Genomic DNA, 19,102 nt, shown 5'->3' on the forward strand with positions numbered 1-19,102 from the left:
TGTTGAGTTTTACAGCTGGTTTTGGTCCAGCACAGCTGAGGAGACACCAGAGCAACAAATGGGAGGCAGTGGCACATGGTGCCGTGCGCTGGTCATCCATCGCTGGGCAACGTATCACCACCCCCTCCAGTTAGCAGCTACAATAATGAACATTTGCCATCTTGCAGTTCTGTGGGTCAGGTGTTTGGGTGTGTCTCAGCTGGGTGTGTCGGGCTCTCGTGTCCCGTGGGACTGCAGTAAAGCTGTCGGCCGGGGCTGCAGTGTCCGCTTGGGCGGGATCTCCACGTGGGCGTCATCTGCTTCTGAACTCACTTATGTGCCTCCTGGCAGGCCTCAAACCCTCGCCACCGGCCTCTCCACAGGACTGCCAAATGCTCAGCAGCTGGATTCCCCATGGATGTGTGCACCAAAAGGGAGGAAGAAGACAGCAACACCCCCCAGGGAAATAGTCCTTTAATAACCGAAGCCCGGAGAGATGTCCCATTACTTCCATCACACTGAACTTGCTGGTAGCAAGTCAGTGTGTCCCGCCATGCTCCAGGGGAAGGGCTACAGAAGGAATCACTGGGGGCCGTCTTAGAAGCTGTGCACCACGTGAAATCTCTCAGATTCTCAGGGCTACTTTCTCTCCAAAAGAGACATCCCAATGGCCCCAGGTGAGTCCTGAGGCTGGAGAAACTCTAGCCTTTCCTGCATCCCTAACCCTTCACTTCTTGAGGGCTGGCTGACCCTGGCAGGGCCCTCTATCTCCCATCTTAAGCCCCCGTACCAGACAGGAGGGTCCTGGCGACATTCCTCTTTTCCACCCACTCTCTGGTTTCCCCAGAGGGTAAAGAGCTGTTAGCGGGAACATTGGGCATCTTCTGAGGTTAGCAGGCACTGGGGTCAGACCGGGGTTTGAGAAGTGGTCTCAATATTAGAAAGTGGCACTAGTAAGTAGAGAAACTTTTAGTGAGTTTTTCTCAGCTTTTGCAGCTGTAAAATGAGTTAAAAACACACACACAAACAAAAATGCCTCCCCGAAAGGGGAGGAATGAAGCAATGTGTGTGAAATGTTTGGTGCACACGTGTGCTCTAATAGTCATTATTATTACTGTTGGCTTCTAATTAGAAACTTAAAGACTAAAGGTCAAAGAAGACCAGTCATCCTGATGACTCTAACCAATTCCTGCTAGGAAAACACACCTTTGCTGGTACGAAAATGGCCTCATGCTCTCACGTCGTCCTGGGGATCACACAAGACTGCTTAACCCAGAGAAAACCTGACTGCAAGTCCTTCCTGTGCCCCAGAAGGGACCAGTGTGACAAGGTGCTCAGCTCTGGGCCACAGAGCATGGAAGAAACAAACCTCCCCTCCAGCGTGTTTTCCTCCCACACTGTTTCTCTCCATGGAGACAGAGATGATAAACAGAGGATGCATAACTTAAGGTGGGTAGAACTCCAGCCGTGAACAAGAAGTCTTGAGTTAAACTTGGTATCCAGCTGGCATACGACTTTGGTAGGTCATAAGTGAAATTGTAGGGATTTCTTCATTTGCAAAATGGGGGTTTTAACAACATCCACTGGCTTTTTAAAAAGTTTTCATTAATTTCTTTATTTTTGGCTGCACTGGGTCTTCGTTGCTGAGCTCAGGCTTTTCTCTAGCTGTGGCGAGCAGGGGGCTACTCTCTAGTTGCCGTGCATGGACTTCTCATTGAGGTGGCTTCTCGTTGTTGGGCACAGGCTCTAGGTGCGCGGGCTTCAGTCATCGTGGTACGTGGGCTAAGTTGCCCCTCCACATGTGGGATCTTCCTGGATCAGGGACTGAACCCGTGTCTCCTTCATCGGCAGGTGGATTTTTTTTTTTTTTTTTAATCACTGAGCCACCAAGGAAGCCACATCCACTAGCTTTTTGTAAAAACTGAGCAGGACTCTGAAGTCCCAGAAAAATGGTGGATTTTCAGGTAACAAATCCTGAGATTGCAAAAGTAAAAGGCAAAATCCTCTCTGGAAGAGAGAGGTTTGAGATCGTACGCAGCTGAAAACTAGACAAAATAATGGGAAAGGATTCCTTCTGTGCAGATGCGTTGTGTCGTTGTGTTACTCCGCTGACTGAGAAGCACACAGCTTACCCCTGCCTGCTGGGCCACTGTGGGGGTGGATGCCTTGATATGGGGGAAGGAGAGGCCTGATCTAAGGCTCTCCGGGCTCAGGAGGAGGGAGGGCGGCAGGTCAGGGCCTACAGCTTGTGGCTGTCGGGTAGAGAAGGCAAGGAGCATGGCCCTGGGCTCCAGGGGCAGGCATTCTGGAACGCAGGCTTTTCTCTGTTGCCTCGACATCCCTTAGCCAGCCCCAAGCTGTGCTTCCCAGGCTAAGGAAGGAGGAGCCTGGCTCCACACGGGTCCAGCTGGAGAGACAGGGTAGGAAAGCAGGAGACGACTGGAGGGAGGGATCAGAGGTGTGCGGCCAGGCAGCGGGCTGAGGCTCCAGGAACGACCAGGATGGATCTGTGGAACAAATGAGTATTCCTTGGGGATTCTTGCAAACACGTGGGGTGGGGAAACTGAAGGGAAAAAAGACTGGATTTCCTGCATGTAGAACGGAATTTTTTCAACTGGGCATTAAAGGAAAGGATTGCCCTTAATGTGGACAAGCCTGGGGACAGCTGGATAACACTGTGGTCACCCTGACTTGGGAACCACCCAACTTTGGTCCTGGGGTGGCGGAGGCCCCCACCAAGGGGGAAGCAGAAGCTCTGCCAGCATCCTTCAGCTCAAGCCCTCCTGCCTTGTGGAGGACCATCAAGAGAGCGTATGTCCGTGCTTTCATCTCTGCTCGAATGCACACACATTTTCATCCCCAAAGCCCAGGTTCAGGGAGACGCCATCTAGCTCGTTCTGATGAGGCATCTCCATCAGGCAGACATGCTCACCGAAGTCTCTTTTAGGTCTTTCCCAGGTTTTGCTCAAAAATGAACTGCTTTCAAAAGGGCTTTCCCTCTCCCACCCCCAACAATTTCTGAAATACACTGATGTGCCACAGGCTTCTGCATGGCCACCGGCCTGGCCTTCCCCCTTACAGCCTGACTTTCTCTAAGCCAGGCATCTGCTGTCGGCCAGGAGACCCATGTTCCAGGCAAGCCCGAGCCAGGCTCGCCTGTACTCTTAAACCCTCCTGATCCTCCACTGCTCGTGGGGGTTGGACCCTGAGCCTCCCACTCCCAGTGTCTAGGCCCTAAGAGACTTCACCTCCCTCTCACTCCAGCTGCTTCTCACGACCCTCCTGCCCTGCGCCCCCAGCATTCTCTACTCTCCAGCCAGTTTTTCCAACAAACGTCATTTTCCCCCACTTCGGGGCTCTTGCACAAGCTGCTTTCTTCGTCTGGGACGCTTGCATCCCACCTCCTCACCCAGCTTACTCATCTTTTAGGGCTTCTGGCCCCCAGCTTGGGACGGGCCCCCTTTATTTGCTCCTCTGCCTTTCCCGCCACAGTGCTCAGCTCATTTGGTTTCTAGTGCGCTGCCGGTGATCAGATCTGGGCCGTGAGCTCCACGGGAGCAGAACCGGAGTCCGACACCCATCCTGCAAAGGGCCTGGTGTGTGCTGCTCTCAGGCCCAGAGCGGGAGCCCCTCCCTTGCCACCTGTTCTGGGGGTTTTGGGGCATCGGGATTAAACCCTTCTTTTCGGCCGATAACTACTTCTTTTCCAAAGTCCTTTAGATATCCCTCAGTTTAGGTCAGTTAACTTTATACTCTGAATCTGGAAACAACTTACCTTTATTTTAAACTTCAGAGTCTCTGTCTGAAAATAAAGCCTTACTTTTAAAAAAGAAAGAAAAAAAGGAAGGGTTTGTTTGTTTGAAGGAACAGCTTAGATTCTAGAAATGTACTTCACACATTAGAAGTCTGGGTAAATTTACTAAGAATCTAAATGTTCTCTTTACTATTCAGAACTGTCAGGATGCCTACTTTTTGTTCCTTGTGAGAGATCACCATTTTCCTTATTGCCTATAGTTACTTTTAGAATCAGGCTCTAACCCTTTTAAAATCCATTACATTCCTAATTTGATTTAGCTATTTCCTGGAGGGAATTATACGTACTACAAACCAAACACCCTGTAAGTCAATAAAGCTACTTAGAAACAAATGCTGTAGCTACTCTTCACAGCTCACGGCCTGCTTCTGTTATCATTTTGACCCAAACTGGGTATTTACAAGGAGTTGCTATCAGATAAAATTAAGCTACAAATAACTGACTCGACTATTTCCCACCACTGTTTTTGCACTCTGAAGTAAATGGGAATAAACTTTTTGAGACAAAGAGAGTCTTATTTTTAAAATGCGGTAAATTTTTCCCTTGGTGTTTTTTAAATTATGTTTCACGAGAAACAGTGCACCAAAGTGCAGCCAACTGGCTCTAAAATTTGCATCGAAAGGAGCTGGAACACACACCCACACAGTTAATAACAATTGCTAGCACTGCATGAGGAGATCTTCACATGGAGTAAGGGACACGGGTGGGAACGGTCGGTCCCAGGAAACCAGGCGGTGTCGAAGCTTCCACAGTGTTTAAAAGAATCGTTACCAAAAGGAAACCCATACTTGCTATCAGAGGCAAATAACCACTGAAGCAGCGTTCAAGGTCTCAAGCAGGAACTAAATGAACACAGCAGCTGAAAATATCAAGGACTGACCTCAAGTCCCTCCCAGAGCGTAACTCCCTCTCCCCCAGGGAAAGACCTACAGTGAGGACGTTGCCAGGGGAAAAAGAAATGGTTTCAGACATTTTTTCCTATATTGTACTTTCCAGGAATTATGTAACTTTTCCTCTTTTGATAAACAAATCCATCCCTAGGACAAGCTGGGTTTTCAAGAGGAATCTAGTACTAAAACCACAACCTCCATTTGGGCAGGGTCTCTCCACAGCCACAGAGGGCAGGGAGGCCCCAGCTGCCCTCAGGATGGGGTCTTGTTTCTTTCTTTTTCATGAAATCATGCATCCCCACACCCCATCGTAAACCCTCACACAGCATCCTGAGGACAGAAAGCACGGTGGATCCGCCTCCTGTTCTTTCCATCTGACGTGTACGTGTCAGGAGTCGTTCTGGTGCGAGGATGAGAAGTGCAGCCCAGCTGGCTTAAGAGGGGAGGGAGAGCCTCGTGGGGCTGAAGGGGCAGGAGCAGGCCACGGAGCGGGGCTCGCTCGGGGGCCAGCAGGAGGGTCTTCCGGGAGAACAGAGGCCCGCACGGAACCTCTCAGGGAGGACCTGCCAGGAAGGCAGCTGCAATGAGTTGACCAAGGACAAGCAGAGGGGGTCTGTCCAGAAACTCAGCGGCGTTGGACTGGGGCACAGGCTACGTATCTGCTGGAAGAGCGGACCTGTCCTTCGGCCTGACGTGGTCACTCATGAGGGGCATCTGGCCAGTTGTCTGAACGGGACTCATCTGAAGGGGAGGGGTCTGGAAGCATACGCTTAGTCTGATGAGAAGGGACATAGGTTAGCAAGGGGAGACAGTATTGGTCCAGTCTGCCCTTGGCTGAGGCCCAGTGACCAATCCCTCAGAAGCCCAAGACCACACTGCTTTGTGGTCCACGAGCAAGTGTCACAGCAAAGTGCCAAGACGATTTATCCTACTTGTATAAAGTGTATCAATCCCACTGTATTATTAATCGCAAGTGTATTATTAATCCCACCATACTAGTGCCCGATGGAGACCATCCACAAGTCATCAGTAGCAGAGGACATGCAGGTGACAATTGAAAGGGGGGATAATGACCTGAGGGTGGAGGTGGCGAGTCGGGAGAGGGCAGCGTCAGAGCCGAGGGCTGACAGCCAGGCCATCTGGGCCGAGGCCTGGCTCTGCCGTGCTCCTGTTATGTGACCCGAGGCAACCTCTCAGCACCTGCTTTGCTCACTGGGCCATGGTGGGCATTCACTGAGTTGATGCATGAAAGCACTAGCCAAGTGCCAGGCGCAGAGGAAGCAGAGGATCAACAGCAATTCTAGTGATCATTTTATGAGCGAGAAGAGGTCATCCTTAACCCTGGAGAACCTGCGCTAGTTAAACCAGGGGTTGCCCCCACCCTAATGCCACCAACCCATTTTCCGATCCATCAGCCTCAGGCAAGGTGGGAATGGGCTTGGCAGCTGGGCATGCCCAACCATCTACATATCTGAGATGGCAATTCACTGCCGTGGTCACCCAGGTGGAAGGACACTAAGTTCACAGCAAGCTATAAGATGAGAACAGGAAAGGATAAGAAAGCGTAACAGAAAAACAAAAAAAAGATGATAATTCAATAACATTGCTTAAGTCTAAACACACGGGAAAAACTTTTACTCCCCTACTAAAAGGCAAGGTCTCTCATATTGGGCCCAACTAAATATGATTTCTGGAGGAGGGCATGGCAACCCACTCCAGTGTTCTTGCCTGGAGAATCCCATGGACAGAAGTGCCTGGCAGCCTGCAGTCTATGGAGTCGCAGAGTTGGACACAACTGAGCGCCTAAGCACACACAAGCACGCACAAATATGATTTCCAAGGATCACACTTAAGACTAAACAACTTAAAATATCAAAATACGAAATACAGTCAAAGGTTTATAAAATGAATGCAAAAGAAAAATAAATCAGATTTCACAGAATCAACATCAATGAAATAAAAGCAAATGATAAATGGAATCAAGATCATTTTGTATGGGACCCTTCATAACAAATCTGCAACTGTTAAAAACATCTATTCGGTCATTGATATCCACATGGGACTGGCTCCAGGACCTCTGCAGATACTCAAATCCAGGGATGCTCAAGTCCCTTATGTAAAATGCCAAAGAATTTGCATACAACCTACGCACACCCTCCCCTATACTTTAAATCATCTCTGGGTTACTTATAATACTTAATACGATGTAAATGCTATGTAAATAGTTGCCAGCATATGGCAAATTCAAACTTTGCTTTTTGGAACTTTGTGGATTTCTTTTTTCAAATATTTTCAGCCCAGGGTTGGCTGAATCCATGAATGCAGAACCCAGGGGTATGGAGGGCCAACTGTATATGAAATAATGTAAGGCAGAAACTATTAGAAATGCAAAATGACTCTAACATATATTTCTGTTCTTGATTGACCAGGTTGTCAAAAATGAAAAATCTGAATGTTATAATGTAATTATAAGAGTAACTTGTGAGATTACATCTTCTCTAGCACCCATGAAACATTTACACAAATTGATCTTATATTAAACCACAAGATAAATATCAACATTTTTTTAAAAACCTCAAAAGCATATGGGTCATGTATCCTAAAACCAACATGGAAAAAATTAGAGAGACGACTGTTCTTAAAAACCAAAGCCGTTTATAGCGGTGTTATCCACAGTAACGCAAAAGTGAAACAGCTCATATGTCCCTCGAATGATGAACAGATAAATAAAATGTGGTGGGGCTCCCCTGGTGATTCAGCGGTAAAGATCCACCTGACAATGCAGGAGACACGGGTTCGCTCCCTGGTCCAGGAAGATCCCACCTGCTGTGGAGCAACTAAGCACGTGTGCCGTAACTACCGAGCAGGCGCTCCAGGGCCCGTGCTCTGCGACAAGAAGAGCTGCTGCAGTGAGAAGCCCATGCACTGCAACCAGAGAAAAACCCGCGCGGCAGTAAAGACCCAGCACAGCCAGAGATAAAATCAGTGGATTTTTAGAAGAATAAAATGTGGTGCATCCATTCAATGGAATACTATTTGGCAGTAAGAAGGAATGAAATACTGATCACGCTCTAACATGAATGAACCTTGAAAACATAACACTCAGGGAAAGAAGCCAGTCATAAAAGACCACACTGCACAATTCAATTCATATGAAATGTCCGAAATAAGCAAATCTATGAGGCCAGAAGGTACGTTAGCAGTTGTCTAGGGCTGAAGGTGACGGGGTGGAAGGGGGGTGGCTAGAGGAAAAGGAGTGACTACAAACAGGCTCGGGGTTTCTCTTTGGGGTGACAGAGACATTCTAAAATTGAGTTTGCAGATGGTTGCAGAGCTTTGTGAATGTTCTAAAACCACTGGTTGTACACTTTAAATGGGTGATACATGAATTAAAACTCAATAAAGCCATTTGAAAAAAACCAAAAGCAAAAAACTCAAGCCCTTGGAAATTTCAAACACCACTACCTTAAATAACACTTGCATAAAAGAAAAATTGAAACTATAATTATTGAACACTTTAAAGACTATTGTGAGCATACTATACATTTAAACACGTAGGATACAACAAAAGCATCAATAGCAGAGGGAAATGTATACCAGTAACTATTTTCCAATGAAAGTAGAAAGAATAATGTATACACAAATAAGCCAATAATTTGTTTACAAGAACAAAACAACTTAAGGAAAGCAGAAGAAATGAATCGTAAGAGACAAAAGAATAAATTCCATATTTCATCAAATTTAGGATGTCATCTATTATAAATTTAGGATGCACCATTATTTTATGTATCATAAGGAACACTGCTGCCAACTAACCAGCATCACAATGCTTTGTTACCACCAATTGAAAGATGCATCCCCATTTGAGAGGTTTAAAAATGCGGAGAGAAAAGGCACATCCTAGACTGATGGAATATAGATTAGACAGCAGGAAGACAGTGTAACTGAGACACAAATACAGAGTCTAATCCTTAGGAAAGACCAACAGACATACCTCTGGCAAAGCAAATTTAAAAAAAAAAAGAAAGAGAAAATGAAAATGCACACTATTAGGAATGCAAAGCAAATATAAGCCCATATATACAGGAGGTTAAAATGTATAAGCAATTACACAAAACTTTTCAGTCAAAACAAATTAAGTGAGGAAAAACTTTATGCTAATCATTTTGAAAACTTGGATCAAATGAACAATTTTCTACTAAAGTTTAATTTTCCAAATTAGTTTTAAATTAATTAAAAAACTGAATACACAATGCTCATAGAGAACATTTAAAAGTTGCCAAAAATGTATCTCAAAAAACTTGCACTAGATTTCTGAAAATATTAGGGGCCATATCCATAAAATTTTAATTTCCCTTGTTCTTAGTATTGTTTTATATCATAAAATTAGCATAACTGTGAAAACCAAACTATAAGAAGTATAGTTTCACCTGTCAAACTGGCAAAGGAAAAAAAGGAATGATAAAGGAAAAAAAGCACATGAAAACACAAAGCATTTGTGCACATGGGGAAAATAGGCAATTTCTTTGCCCTCTACTGTGAACATAAATTGCTACAACCTCTATGGAGAACGTTGTGAAAATATATATGAAAAGGCATACAATTTCACATCAAGTTTTGACCCAATAATCACACTTCCAGGAATCTCTTAGAAGATAATAATCATAATTACACATAGGAAATTTATGCAACAGGGATGGCCGCTGCAGAATTTTAATAGCAAAAATGTAGAGACAATTTATGTGTCATTAGTAGAGAGCAGATTTCAGTTGGACAAATCCAAGTGGGACTGAGTCACAGTATAGAAATGCAGGTAATAACATTAAATGTTCACAATAGAGTAAACATACAGATTTTATATGCACCCAAACGAATGAAAAGATTTGAAGCAAAATAATGTTTATCTCTGGATAAGATAACAAATGATACTAATCTTCTTATCTTCCTAATTCCTTGCAATAAACACATATTATTTTTGAATCAGTAAAATCAATAATCATTATAACAATTTCATTGAGACAGATCTTACATAATATATTATTAATGCCCAGAGAACCAAAACATAGGGATTTGGGCCTGAGTTCCCCCAGTTCAGTCTTCCCTAGAGGCTCAGAACAGTAAAGAGTCTGCTGCCAATGTGGGAGACCCAGGTTCGACCCCTGGGTCAGGAAGATCCCCTGCAAAAGGGAATAGCAATCCACTCCACTATTCTTGCCTGGAAAATCCCATGGATGGAGGAGCCTGGCGGGCCACCATCCATGGGGTCGCAGAGTCGGACGCGACTGAGCGGCTGACACACTCCCCCAGTTCAGAAGGACGCGGATAGACCAGTAAGAGTCTCATGATCCTTCTGAGCTACAGGCTGGGGAGGCTTGGGATTCACTGGGCATCTGTATCAGCAGCAGAATATCCCTTGTTCCAGGACCCTCATCAGGAAGTCCCCATTCTCAGGGAGGACCAACAGCCTGTTCTAACCTGAAGAGCCAACCAATCCCCTCTTTATCCACGACCCATGCTGCTTCGTGGAACTTTCTCAACTAGAAACTGTAAAAACATCTCATCTGGTGCTGAGTAGGTTTCTTAAAAAAACAATAATCCTATTCAGACTCCTACCTAGATAGGGAATACTGGGAACCATCTTCAGGCTTCGGATATATTCCCGAGTCCGCTTGTAATTATCTTCTTTGGACATCAGGTAGTCCAGTTTCTCAAACGTGGTCTTGTCTTTTCGATTCAAAAGCTGGTGGGAGAAAAAGAGTATGAGAGAGAAGACAAAAAAACTAGAAGAAGCTAAAGAGAAAGGATAGCTGTGAACCAAAACTAAAAGGAAACATGCTAAATGGTATGTCTGTGGTCTGCAGAATCCTGGGTGCAACTAAGCATTGTGAGAAGCTGTGTCTTGTGGAGATGGAACGTTTCACAGCTCAACTTGGTCATTTTTCATAAAACCTTACACTTAGAAGTAACCCTCCAGCGCTATCGAGTCCATTGTTCTGACACCAGAATCCCCTGCATAATGACCACCATTGTGGTGCACAGACCCCACAACAATGAGAAGCTCAGAGAGTAAAGCAAATTCCTCAAGGTCACCCAGAGCGATTTCACAGCCCCATTAGGTCTCTCTCCCTGGGTCCACAAATTCTTACTCCTCCTCAACATCTCTGCCATTACTGAGTGAGTGAGTGAAGTCGCTCAGTCGTGTCCGACTCTTTGCGACCCCATGGACTGTAGCCTACCAGGCTCCTCCCTCCATGGGATTCTCCAGGCAAGAGTACTGGAGTGGGTTGCCATTTCCTTCTCCAGGGGATCTTCCCGACCCAGGGATCGAACCCGGGCCTCCAGCATTCCAGGCAGATGCTTTAACCTCTGAGCCATCAGGGAAGCCTTGCAATTACTGAAGGCCCCCCAAAATGTCACCCACTTCGCCTGCCCATTCTGTGCACCTAGCCAGGCCATCTCTCCAATCAGGGCTATCTCCTCCAGATCCCCTGTGGCCCACAGCTGTGTCTTATTTACACTGGCTATGGTGTTTTAGTCAAAATAAGCTAAACCTTTTTTCCACATGCTGTCATCTAAGGGGTGATTTAGTTACGCAACTACAGGATAAGCAGATACCCACAGCCCAGAGATTAGAGAAGTAAGATCTTTTATGACTGAGATCTCTGGTATGTAAAGCTGGTCACCAGAGAAAGGATGGCTCTGTATTCATAAGCAGGCTTTCTGGAAGAAAGGAACAGAAAGTGAGTCCTGGTTCTCCAGACCTGATGCTGTGGTCACCCTGCAAGTCCTACATCAAGGCCCAGTGCCAGGAAATGGCAATGAGGCTCCTTGAATAAAACGGCTTTGAGGAAAGGAATCTAGGCCGAGAGCAGGCTTGAAAAGAAGATACGGGAAAGGGTCAGTGGAGAGGGTTGGCTCTGGCACAGCACATGGCTGACGTTGGAAACCCCCAAGTTTAGCTTCCAGGGCCAGCGCCTCTGGGATCTGAGATCCATGGCTGAGCCCAGGAGCATAAGTGGAGAGGGACCCGAGGCCAGGAGCATCCTTGGTCAAGTGTGGTTTTGAGACCCCATGGTCTGTGCAAGGACCAGAACCAGCCACCCTGCCACATCCATTAGACTAATGTAGGCCAGTGGCCAACAGCTCCATCACACAGCAGAAAGAAGGAGAGCAGTACTGCCCAGCATCAGGGGAAGCCAGCCTTTCCAACTGAAGCGGCCCTTGGGGTTCCCGGGACCCAGGTCTGCAAATCCCAGGCTGAGGCCATGTCTGGTGCGTCGGGGAATTCAGGCTGCCCTGGCTAATTCCTTGATCCTCAGCCTCTGGAGTCACAGAGGATGCAGCTGTGCAACAGCCCAGCTGAGCAGTAACAGCTTAAAGACTTCAGAGAGGAAAGGCAAAGGAAAAAGCTGAAAGGACGTCCCCAGTAAAGAAGTTGGAGAATAAACAGCGAGTTTTGTGGGGTTTTTTTTCCATTGAGAAATTCAGGACACATCAGAGGATGCTACACAGATGCTAGGAACAACGGCTGCTTAACCAGCCTGTTAATTTAAGGCTGTTATTCATCATATTAGCAAATGGACAGGAAATAACGCCATCATCTCCCATTTGCTGTTTGTAAAGCACCAAAACATACAACTCATCTGATCTTTACAAAGCCCAGGGATGAAGATGGAGCCAGGGTGACTGCCGCTATTTCAGGTTCATAATCACAAGGATTAAGTAACTTTTCAGAGTACCCTTGGGGAACTTGATTCAGTAGAGGAGAGACATGTATATTACAGCAACAAGGTAAGTCAGTCAGTAGAGATAAGAACTCAGACCAACAGTAGGTAAATTATGGGCAAGGGAAGCATCAAGGGAAGATTTAAAGAGAGAAGCATTTGAAATGAACGTTTAAGGATAAGAAAGTCACTAAATAAACAACATATACCCAGAACAGAACCAGATCCTCTGGTTGTAAATGGCCCCATTGTGAAGTTGAGCAGGCCCTTCACCCTCTCGGCTGGGAGGGCATGTCTTTATTAATGCAACCTAGAAGCCCACTGAATGCTTTGGCAGTCGCCGATGTTCCTCCAGCAGCTCAACAAATCCCTATGTCATCCTCGTACACACTGCTGCTGAGCCAGACTGGTGTCCAAAGCTGCCTCCACTGGCTCTCTGGACCCAGCTGAGGGGTTGCCCATGTCCCCAGGCATGTCTGGCCGATCTGCCTAGACTGTCAAGTACCTCGATGCATGGCACCACAGAGCTGATCAGGGGGTCATCTGTGTCCTGACATGGACACGAGGCCAACATGATCACAGTCCTGGAGGATGTCCCTAAAGATCCCCTGAAGACTGACCTCCAACCAACAACTGGAGTTCTTTAGTGGAGTGGGCCAACCAAAGGCAGCCACATTTGCACACTTCCCAAATTTAAAACCAGGCTTCTCCAGACCACACCTCCCTCTGTTAACCTTGCGTCTGCACACATACTTCCTACCCACCCTCCACCCCACCTACACACACACATTCGGAAGGGCCAGGTCTAGTTAACTTCACGCATCTGCTTCATTCTGTGGCCACAAATGAGATTCAGGATGGCATCAGATTTCTCAGCAGGAATGCACAGGATGTTAGAAGGCATGGAAAAGGACATCTATCTCCCAAGCAAGCATTTGCATACTACTTGAGAACTTCCCTTAGCAAAACGAAAGAATAAACCAAGGACTGGAGGGGACGGGATGCAGGAAATGGTGGATCCACACTAGCAGTGGTAAAGGCAGAGGACAGATGAACAGCAAGGCTTAAGAAAGACTGGTCTACATCCTTCCACCCCAGAAGAGGTCTCCAGAGAGAGAGAGAAGACTCGACAGAAAACCCGATGGGATAGCATGTTGGTGGGGTGGAGGAAGGGAACGGACATACTTTATTATGTATAATAAAAATAAAATTAAAATAATTCAAAGATTTTATGTATAATATACATAAGGCCTGGTAAGATATTATATAATATTACATATGTTTGTATGTGTATTTTACGTATACATATACAATATCTGGTAGATAAGCAGTAGCTAGAGTAAGAATTTTTCCTTAAAAGGGGATTAGAAATGCCAGGGAAACAAAGGGATACTCCGGAAAGAATGTGTTATTCACACTTAACCACTTAAGTATGGAGGAGCCATTTATGGAAAACCATACTTACACATTCCTAATAATTAAAACAAGAATACTCATTTAACTCAAGTGATGTAATTATGGTAACATGCGTGTTTGTGAAGAATGAGGGAAGACGGTTTAGGAAAACTAAACCAACATCCAACTTACAAAGAAGTCACCATATACTGTCCAAAGTATCGAGAAATTGCAGCAAAAACACATTGATGGAAATATGGCAGAAACTACCAAAGAAGCTGCTAAATAGCTGAGTGTTTGCCCCTAGGGAGTGATTGGGTTATGCAGAGATGGAGCAATGAGTGTTAGCTGCTTCACTAAGCCTTTCAGTATTTAGTGATTTTTAAAATTCATGTGCACGTATTATGCTGACAAATTCTTTCAGGATTTAATTTTTTAATATAGGGTTTGTTTATTCAAAAAGAACAGCATTTACTTGTTTTAAACTTTTATTACAAGTAGTGCCATAAACTGAAAACCTCATATGCATTGAGAGTCCTTTAGAAATGGGTTTACAGGAAGCCTCAGGAAGAAACCATCAGAACTACATGCAAGAAAACAACTTATCTGCTTACCTGAGTGAAACAGATACTAAAAGCATTCACATTCAGGAAAAGAGAAACAAGATTAAACAACATAAAGGAAAAGCTCACTAAATACAACAGGCAACTTCGCTTCTGGTAAAGTTTAGAAGTGCTGGGCTGCCCTGAGATTTTTTTCCTTCCAGAACATTTATTACAATTGTAACCAATTACGTGATTACATCTGTGTTTCACTCAGCAAAGGATGACTCCCATGAAGGCTGTGACCATGCTGGTTATATTCATTCCACAACATCCTGAGTCTGTTACGGTTCCTGACACAGAGAAAATGCTGCCTAAAAATCTACTGAATTAAAAAAAAGAATAAGAAAACTAACGACAACTTAAAAATTCAATTCTTTGGAAATTTCTGAATACTCCAATAATTCTTGAGTAAAATAAGAACTAAAAGCGAGGGTAATGAACTATTTATAAACCGGAAACATAAAGAATATACAGATCATGATATGTTAAACTATGTGATGATGTCAAAAGTGTACTGAGAGGGAAAAAATGCATGGTTTTTAACTCATATAACTAAACAGTATGAATGTAAATGAGCTTAACACTCAACTCAAAAAGCTATGGAAATTCGAAGGAGGGGTGAAGTAGGAGAAACTGATTAATATAGATAAAATCAGAAACCATGTTTAAAACATACAATATAAAACTAAACACCAAAACTATAGACATGATAACTAAACCCAAGAGCTAAATTTTATTAATAGCAATAAAACAGGTAACACCTCTATGAAGTAAAGTAAAATGAAAAAATATACAACATTAAGATTGAGAAACGGGCATAATTATGTATAGAAACTGAATTAAAATTACAAGGTAAAAATAAATCCCAGCCTTTAGATTTTAAATAATTTACATGGTGACAAACATCTGCTGCAAGGGATAAATGGGACTCCTCAACCACAGGTTAAAAGCCAGGATGATCACACATCTTGGTCAGATACCTGAAGAAACGTGTTGCTTTTGGAAATGCCCCTTATCATGCTGCTAGAGAGCCTCTATGTGGCACTTATATTTGAATAATGATGAAAAATTCCCCTCTTCTGGTAAGTAGGCTCCATGGAATTAAAAAAAAGTCCTCCAAATCCTCTTTATGAGGACGTTGGTAGCTTGTTCCCTTGCCTTGAGAGAAACAGTTCTTGATACGTGGAAATGTTTTTCAACAAAGAACGTGTTGCTTCAAATATGTTAAAACTGGCTCAAAATCCTATTTCAATTCCAGTGTCTACTGTTGGTATGGAAAGAATTTTTAGTGCTGTGGATAATCTATGGATCAATGGATTCAACAGACTGAAGATGCAATGAGAAAGGAATGAAACAAGGGCACTTCAAAAAAGTAATTCTTAAATTCTTTAGATATGAACTATTGGCTTCTGAAAAACAAACTACAAAGCCATATAACTAATGTAAAATATTAGATGCAATGGAGACTGTTATAAGTAACGTGAGGGAAAACTGACTCTGAAATTTAATAAGTATTCTAGCAAGCTATCCATATCTATCTCTGACTAAGGCTATTTTAAATTCTGTAAAAATAAATGTTAACCTGTAGAAAATGTAGTAATGCAAATAATTCCAGTCCATATAAAGGCAACTGATGTCTCACAGTATTCCACTGATCATCACTCTGGGAATACTAATTTTCTCTCCATTTTAAAGATTATTTCAGCATTCTTCACCTGGTCATAAAGTAAAGCATTCTCAATTCTCTTGAAATAAAGTTGGCTTAAAACTCAGCACTCAGAAAACTAAGATCATGGCATCTGGTCCCATCACTTCACAGCAAATAGATGGGGAAACAGTGGAAACAGTGACAGACTTTATTTTGGGGGGATCCAAAATCACTGCGGATGGTGACTGCAGTCATGAAATTAAAAGATGCTTGTTTTGTGGCTCAGCTGGTAAAGAATCCGCCTGCAATGAGGAAGACCTGGGTTTGATCCCTGGGTTGGGAAGATACCCTGGAGAAGGGAAAGGCTACCCACTCCAGTATTCTGGTCTAGAGAGGTCCATGGACTGTATGGTCCATGGGGTCACAAAAAGTCAGACACGACTGAACGACTTTCACTTTCACTTTGCTCCTTGGAAGAAAAGTTATGACCAACCAGACAGCATATTAAAAAACAGAGACGTTACTTTGCCAATGAAGATCCATTTAGTCAAAGCTATGGTTTTTCCAGTAGTCTTGTATGGATGTAAGAGTTGGGACTATAAGGAAAGCTGAGTGCTGAAGAATTGATGCTTTTGAACTGTGGTGTTGGAGAAGACTCTTGAGAATTCCTTGGACTGCAAGGAGGTCCAACCAGTCCATCCTAAAGGAAATCAGGCCTGAGCATTCATTGGAAGGACTGATGCTGAAACTCCAATACTTTGGCCACCTGATGTGAAGAATTGACTCATTTGAAAAGACCCTCATGCTGGGAAAGATTGAACGTGGGAGGAGAAGGGGAAGACCGAGGAAGAGACGGTTGGATGGCATCACCAACTCAATGGACATGAGTTTGAGTAAACTTCGGGAGTTGTGATGGACAGGGAGCCCTGGCATCCTGCAGTCCATGGGGTCGCAAAGAGTTGGACATGACTGAGTGACTGAACTGAACTGAACTGAATATCTTACTGATTCTCTCACTAATTAATGAGTTAAAATAAAATATTTGACAAATAATCATTTTATACTTGTATGAGTCATTATTTTATCTTTTTAAAAAACAATTCTTTAACAGTTTATATGCACATACAAATAAATACATGCAAACAAACACACAATGTATAATCTTATAGATCAACTTTAATCATATGTTTCCAGTAATTTTGCTAAGTTTTAAATGAATTATGCTCATGGCAACCCCAAGAGACATTCCCACAAAGCCCAAGAGTAGAGCCAGGAGGATGAGCTTGGTCCTTGAATGGAAGTTTGCCAAGGGTCCATCCTGGGTCCAGAGCTGGTCTGTGTGGCTGAGCCATGGAAAGGGCTGGCTAAGGCATGGAAGAGTCAGAAGCACTATGAGAGGGCTCTGGAAGAAGAGAACAAACTCCATTATGGGAAGGAGGAACCAGGAAAAGGTGATCCTGGAAACTAGTCTTGCTGGGCTTCAACTAGCAGAGATGAGGCTGGCGAGGCCCCAGAGGCCAAAGAAAGTATGAGCAGTGGGCTGGCAGTGGGAACACACAGCGATGCTCAAGGGAGCAGCAGTTTGGCAGAACTGTAGGCAGGTGTTGCCTTGGACAAGACTGGGAAGGTAAGAGAGAGATGGAAACTCGCCATTTGGCAAAGTATGCTTTTGACTAGGTCATTTTGGATACTGTGGACATGTGATGGCCAATTTGACAGCTTATTCTCCTTTTCCGGATCTTTTAACTCAACTTGCCAAGAGGATGCAAATCACAAGCAGCTAAGCATGAACAGTTGAATACTAATCAAAGGGGAAAGAATGAGTTGATTGTGGCTGTGTTTGAACAGGAAATTCCTCTAGCCAGCTCTTGCATCTCTTCCACACGAGACCTGGGGCTCTGGGTTGCTATGTTGCTGGTGGCAGTAGATGCTCCACTGGCCACAGCTGAAAGGTTTATGGTTTGTTTTTCAGGGCAAGGAAGTAGGTGTGAAGCAGGTGTGAAACTTTTGATATTTGCTGCCATTGCCAAAATGCTTCTATTATGTCCTCTGCACCCCGCAAGAATCTCCCTACCCAAAGGTTCTCCTCAAATGCCTCATTCCCAAAGGCAAGTTGTCCTGAGAAACACCCACTGGAACACACCAAAACCCCTCTATCACCTAAGCTCAGTATCTTCCCTAACTTGAAGGGATCACTGAAACCTAGAGTTAAAAATCCAAATGACAGCTAACACTTAACTGACAAAATATTCATTATTATAAAACTAGAAGCAGTGTAGTGTGCATGCTCTGTCGTGTCCAGCTCTTTGCCACCCCATGGGCTGGAGTCTACTGGGCTCCTGTGTCCATGGGACTTTCCAGGCAAGAATATTGGAGTGGGTGGCCAGTTCCTCCTCCAGGGGAACTATCCAACCCCAGGATCAAACCTGCATCTTTTCTATCTCCTGCACTTGCAGGCAGATTCTTTACCACTGGCGCCACCTGAGAAGTAGTGCTCAGTTCAGTTCAGTTGCTCAGTCGTGTCAAACTCTTTGCGACCCCATGGACTGCAGCATGACAGGCCTCCCTGTCCATCACCAACTCCCAGAATTTACTCAAACTCATGTCCATTAAGTTGGTGATGCCATCCAACCATCTCATCCTCTGTCATCGCCTTCTCCTCCTGCCTTCAATCTTTCCCAGCATCAGGGTCTTTTCAGATGAGTCAGTTCTTCACATTAGGTGGCCGAAGTATTGGAGTTTCAGCTTCAGCATCAGTCCTTCCTCGAATATGCAGATGACACCACCCTTATGGCAGAAAGTGAAGAAGAACTAAAAAGCCTCTTGATGAAAGTAAAAGAGGAGAGTGAAAAAGTTGGCTTAAAGCTCAACATTCAGAAAACTAAGGTCATGGCATCTGGTCCCATCACTTCATGGCAAATAGAAGGGGAAACAGTGGAAACAATGACAGACTTTATTTTCTTGGGCTCCAAAATCACTGCAGATGGTGAGTGCAGCCATGAAATTAAAAGATGCTTATTCCTTAGAAGCAAAGTTATGACCAACCT

The 19,102-nt window shown here is 44.5% G+C and overlaps 1 protein-coding gene across 6 annotated transcripts in view; it reads right to left on the reverse strand.

Moving 5' to 3' along the window:
- Nucleotides 1-19,102, reverse strand: part of RALGPS1 (Ral GEF with PH domain and SH3 binding motif 1) — a 264,443-nt gene that overhangs the window by 151,009 nt on the left and 94,332 nt on the right. For all 6 annotated transcript variants that reach the window (XM_068964492.1, XM_068964484.1, XM_068964475.1 and 3 more), the window contains exon 7: nt 10,297-10,423. In XM_068964492.1, coding sequence (XP_068820593.1) covers nt 10,297-10,423 — 127 coding nt within the window. The remainder of the gene's footprint in view (nt 1-10,296; nt 10,424-19,102) is intronic.

Source organism: Capricornis sumatraensis, chromosome 1, assembly GCF_032405125.1.
Source record: "Capricornis sumatraensis isolate serow.1 chromosome 1, serow.2, whole genome shotgun sequence".
Lineage (NCBI taxonomy): Eukaryota > Metazoa > Chordata > Mammalia > Artiodactyla > Bovidae > Capricornis > Capricornis sumatraensis.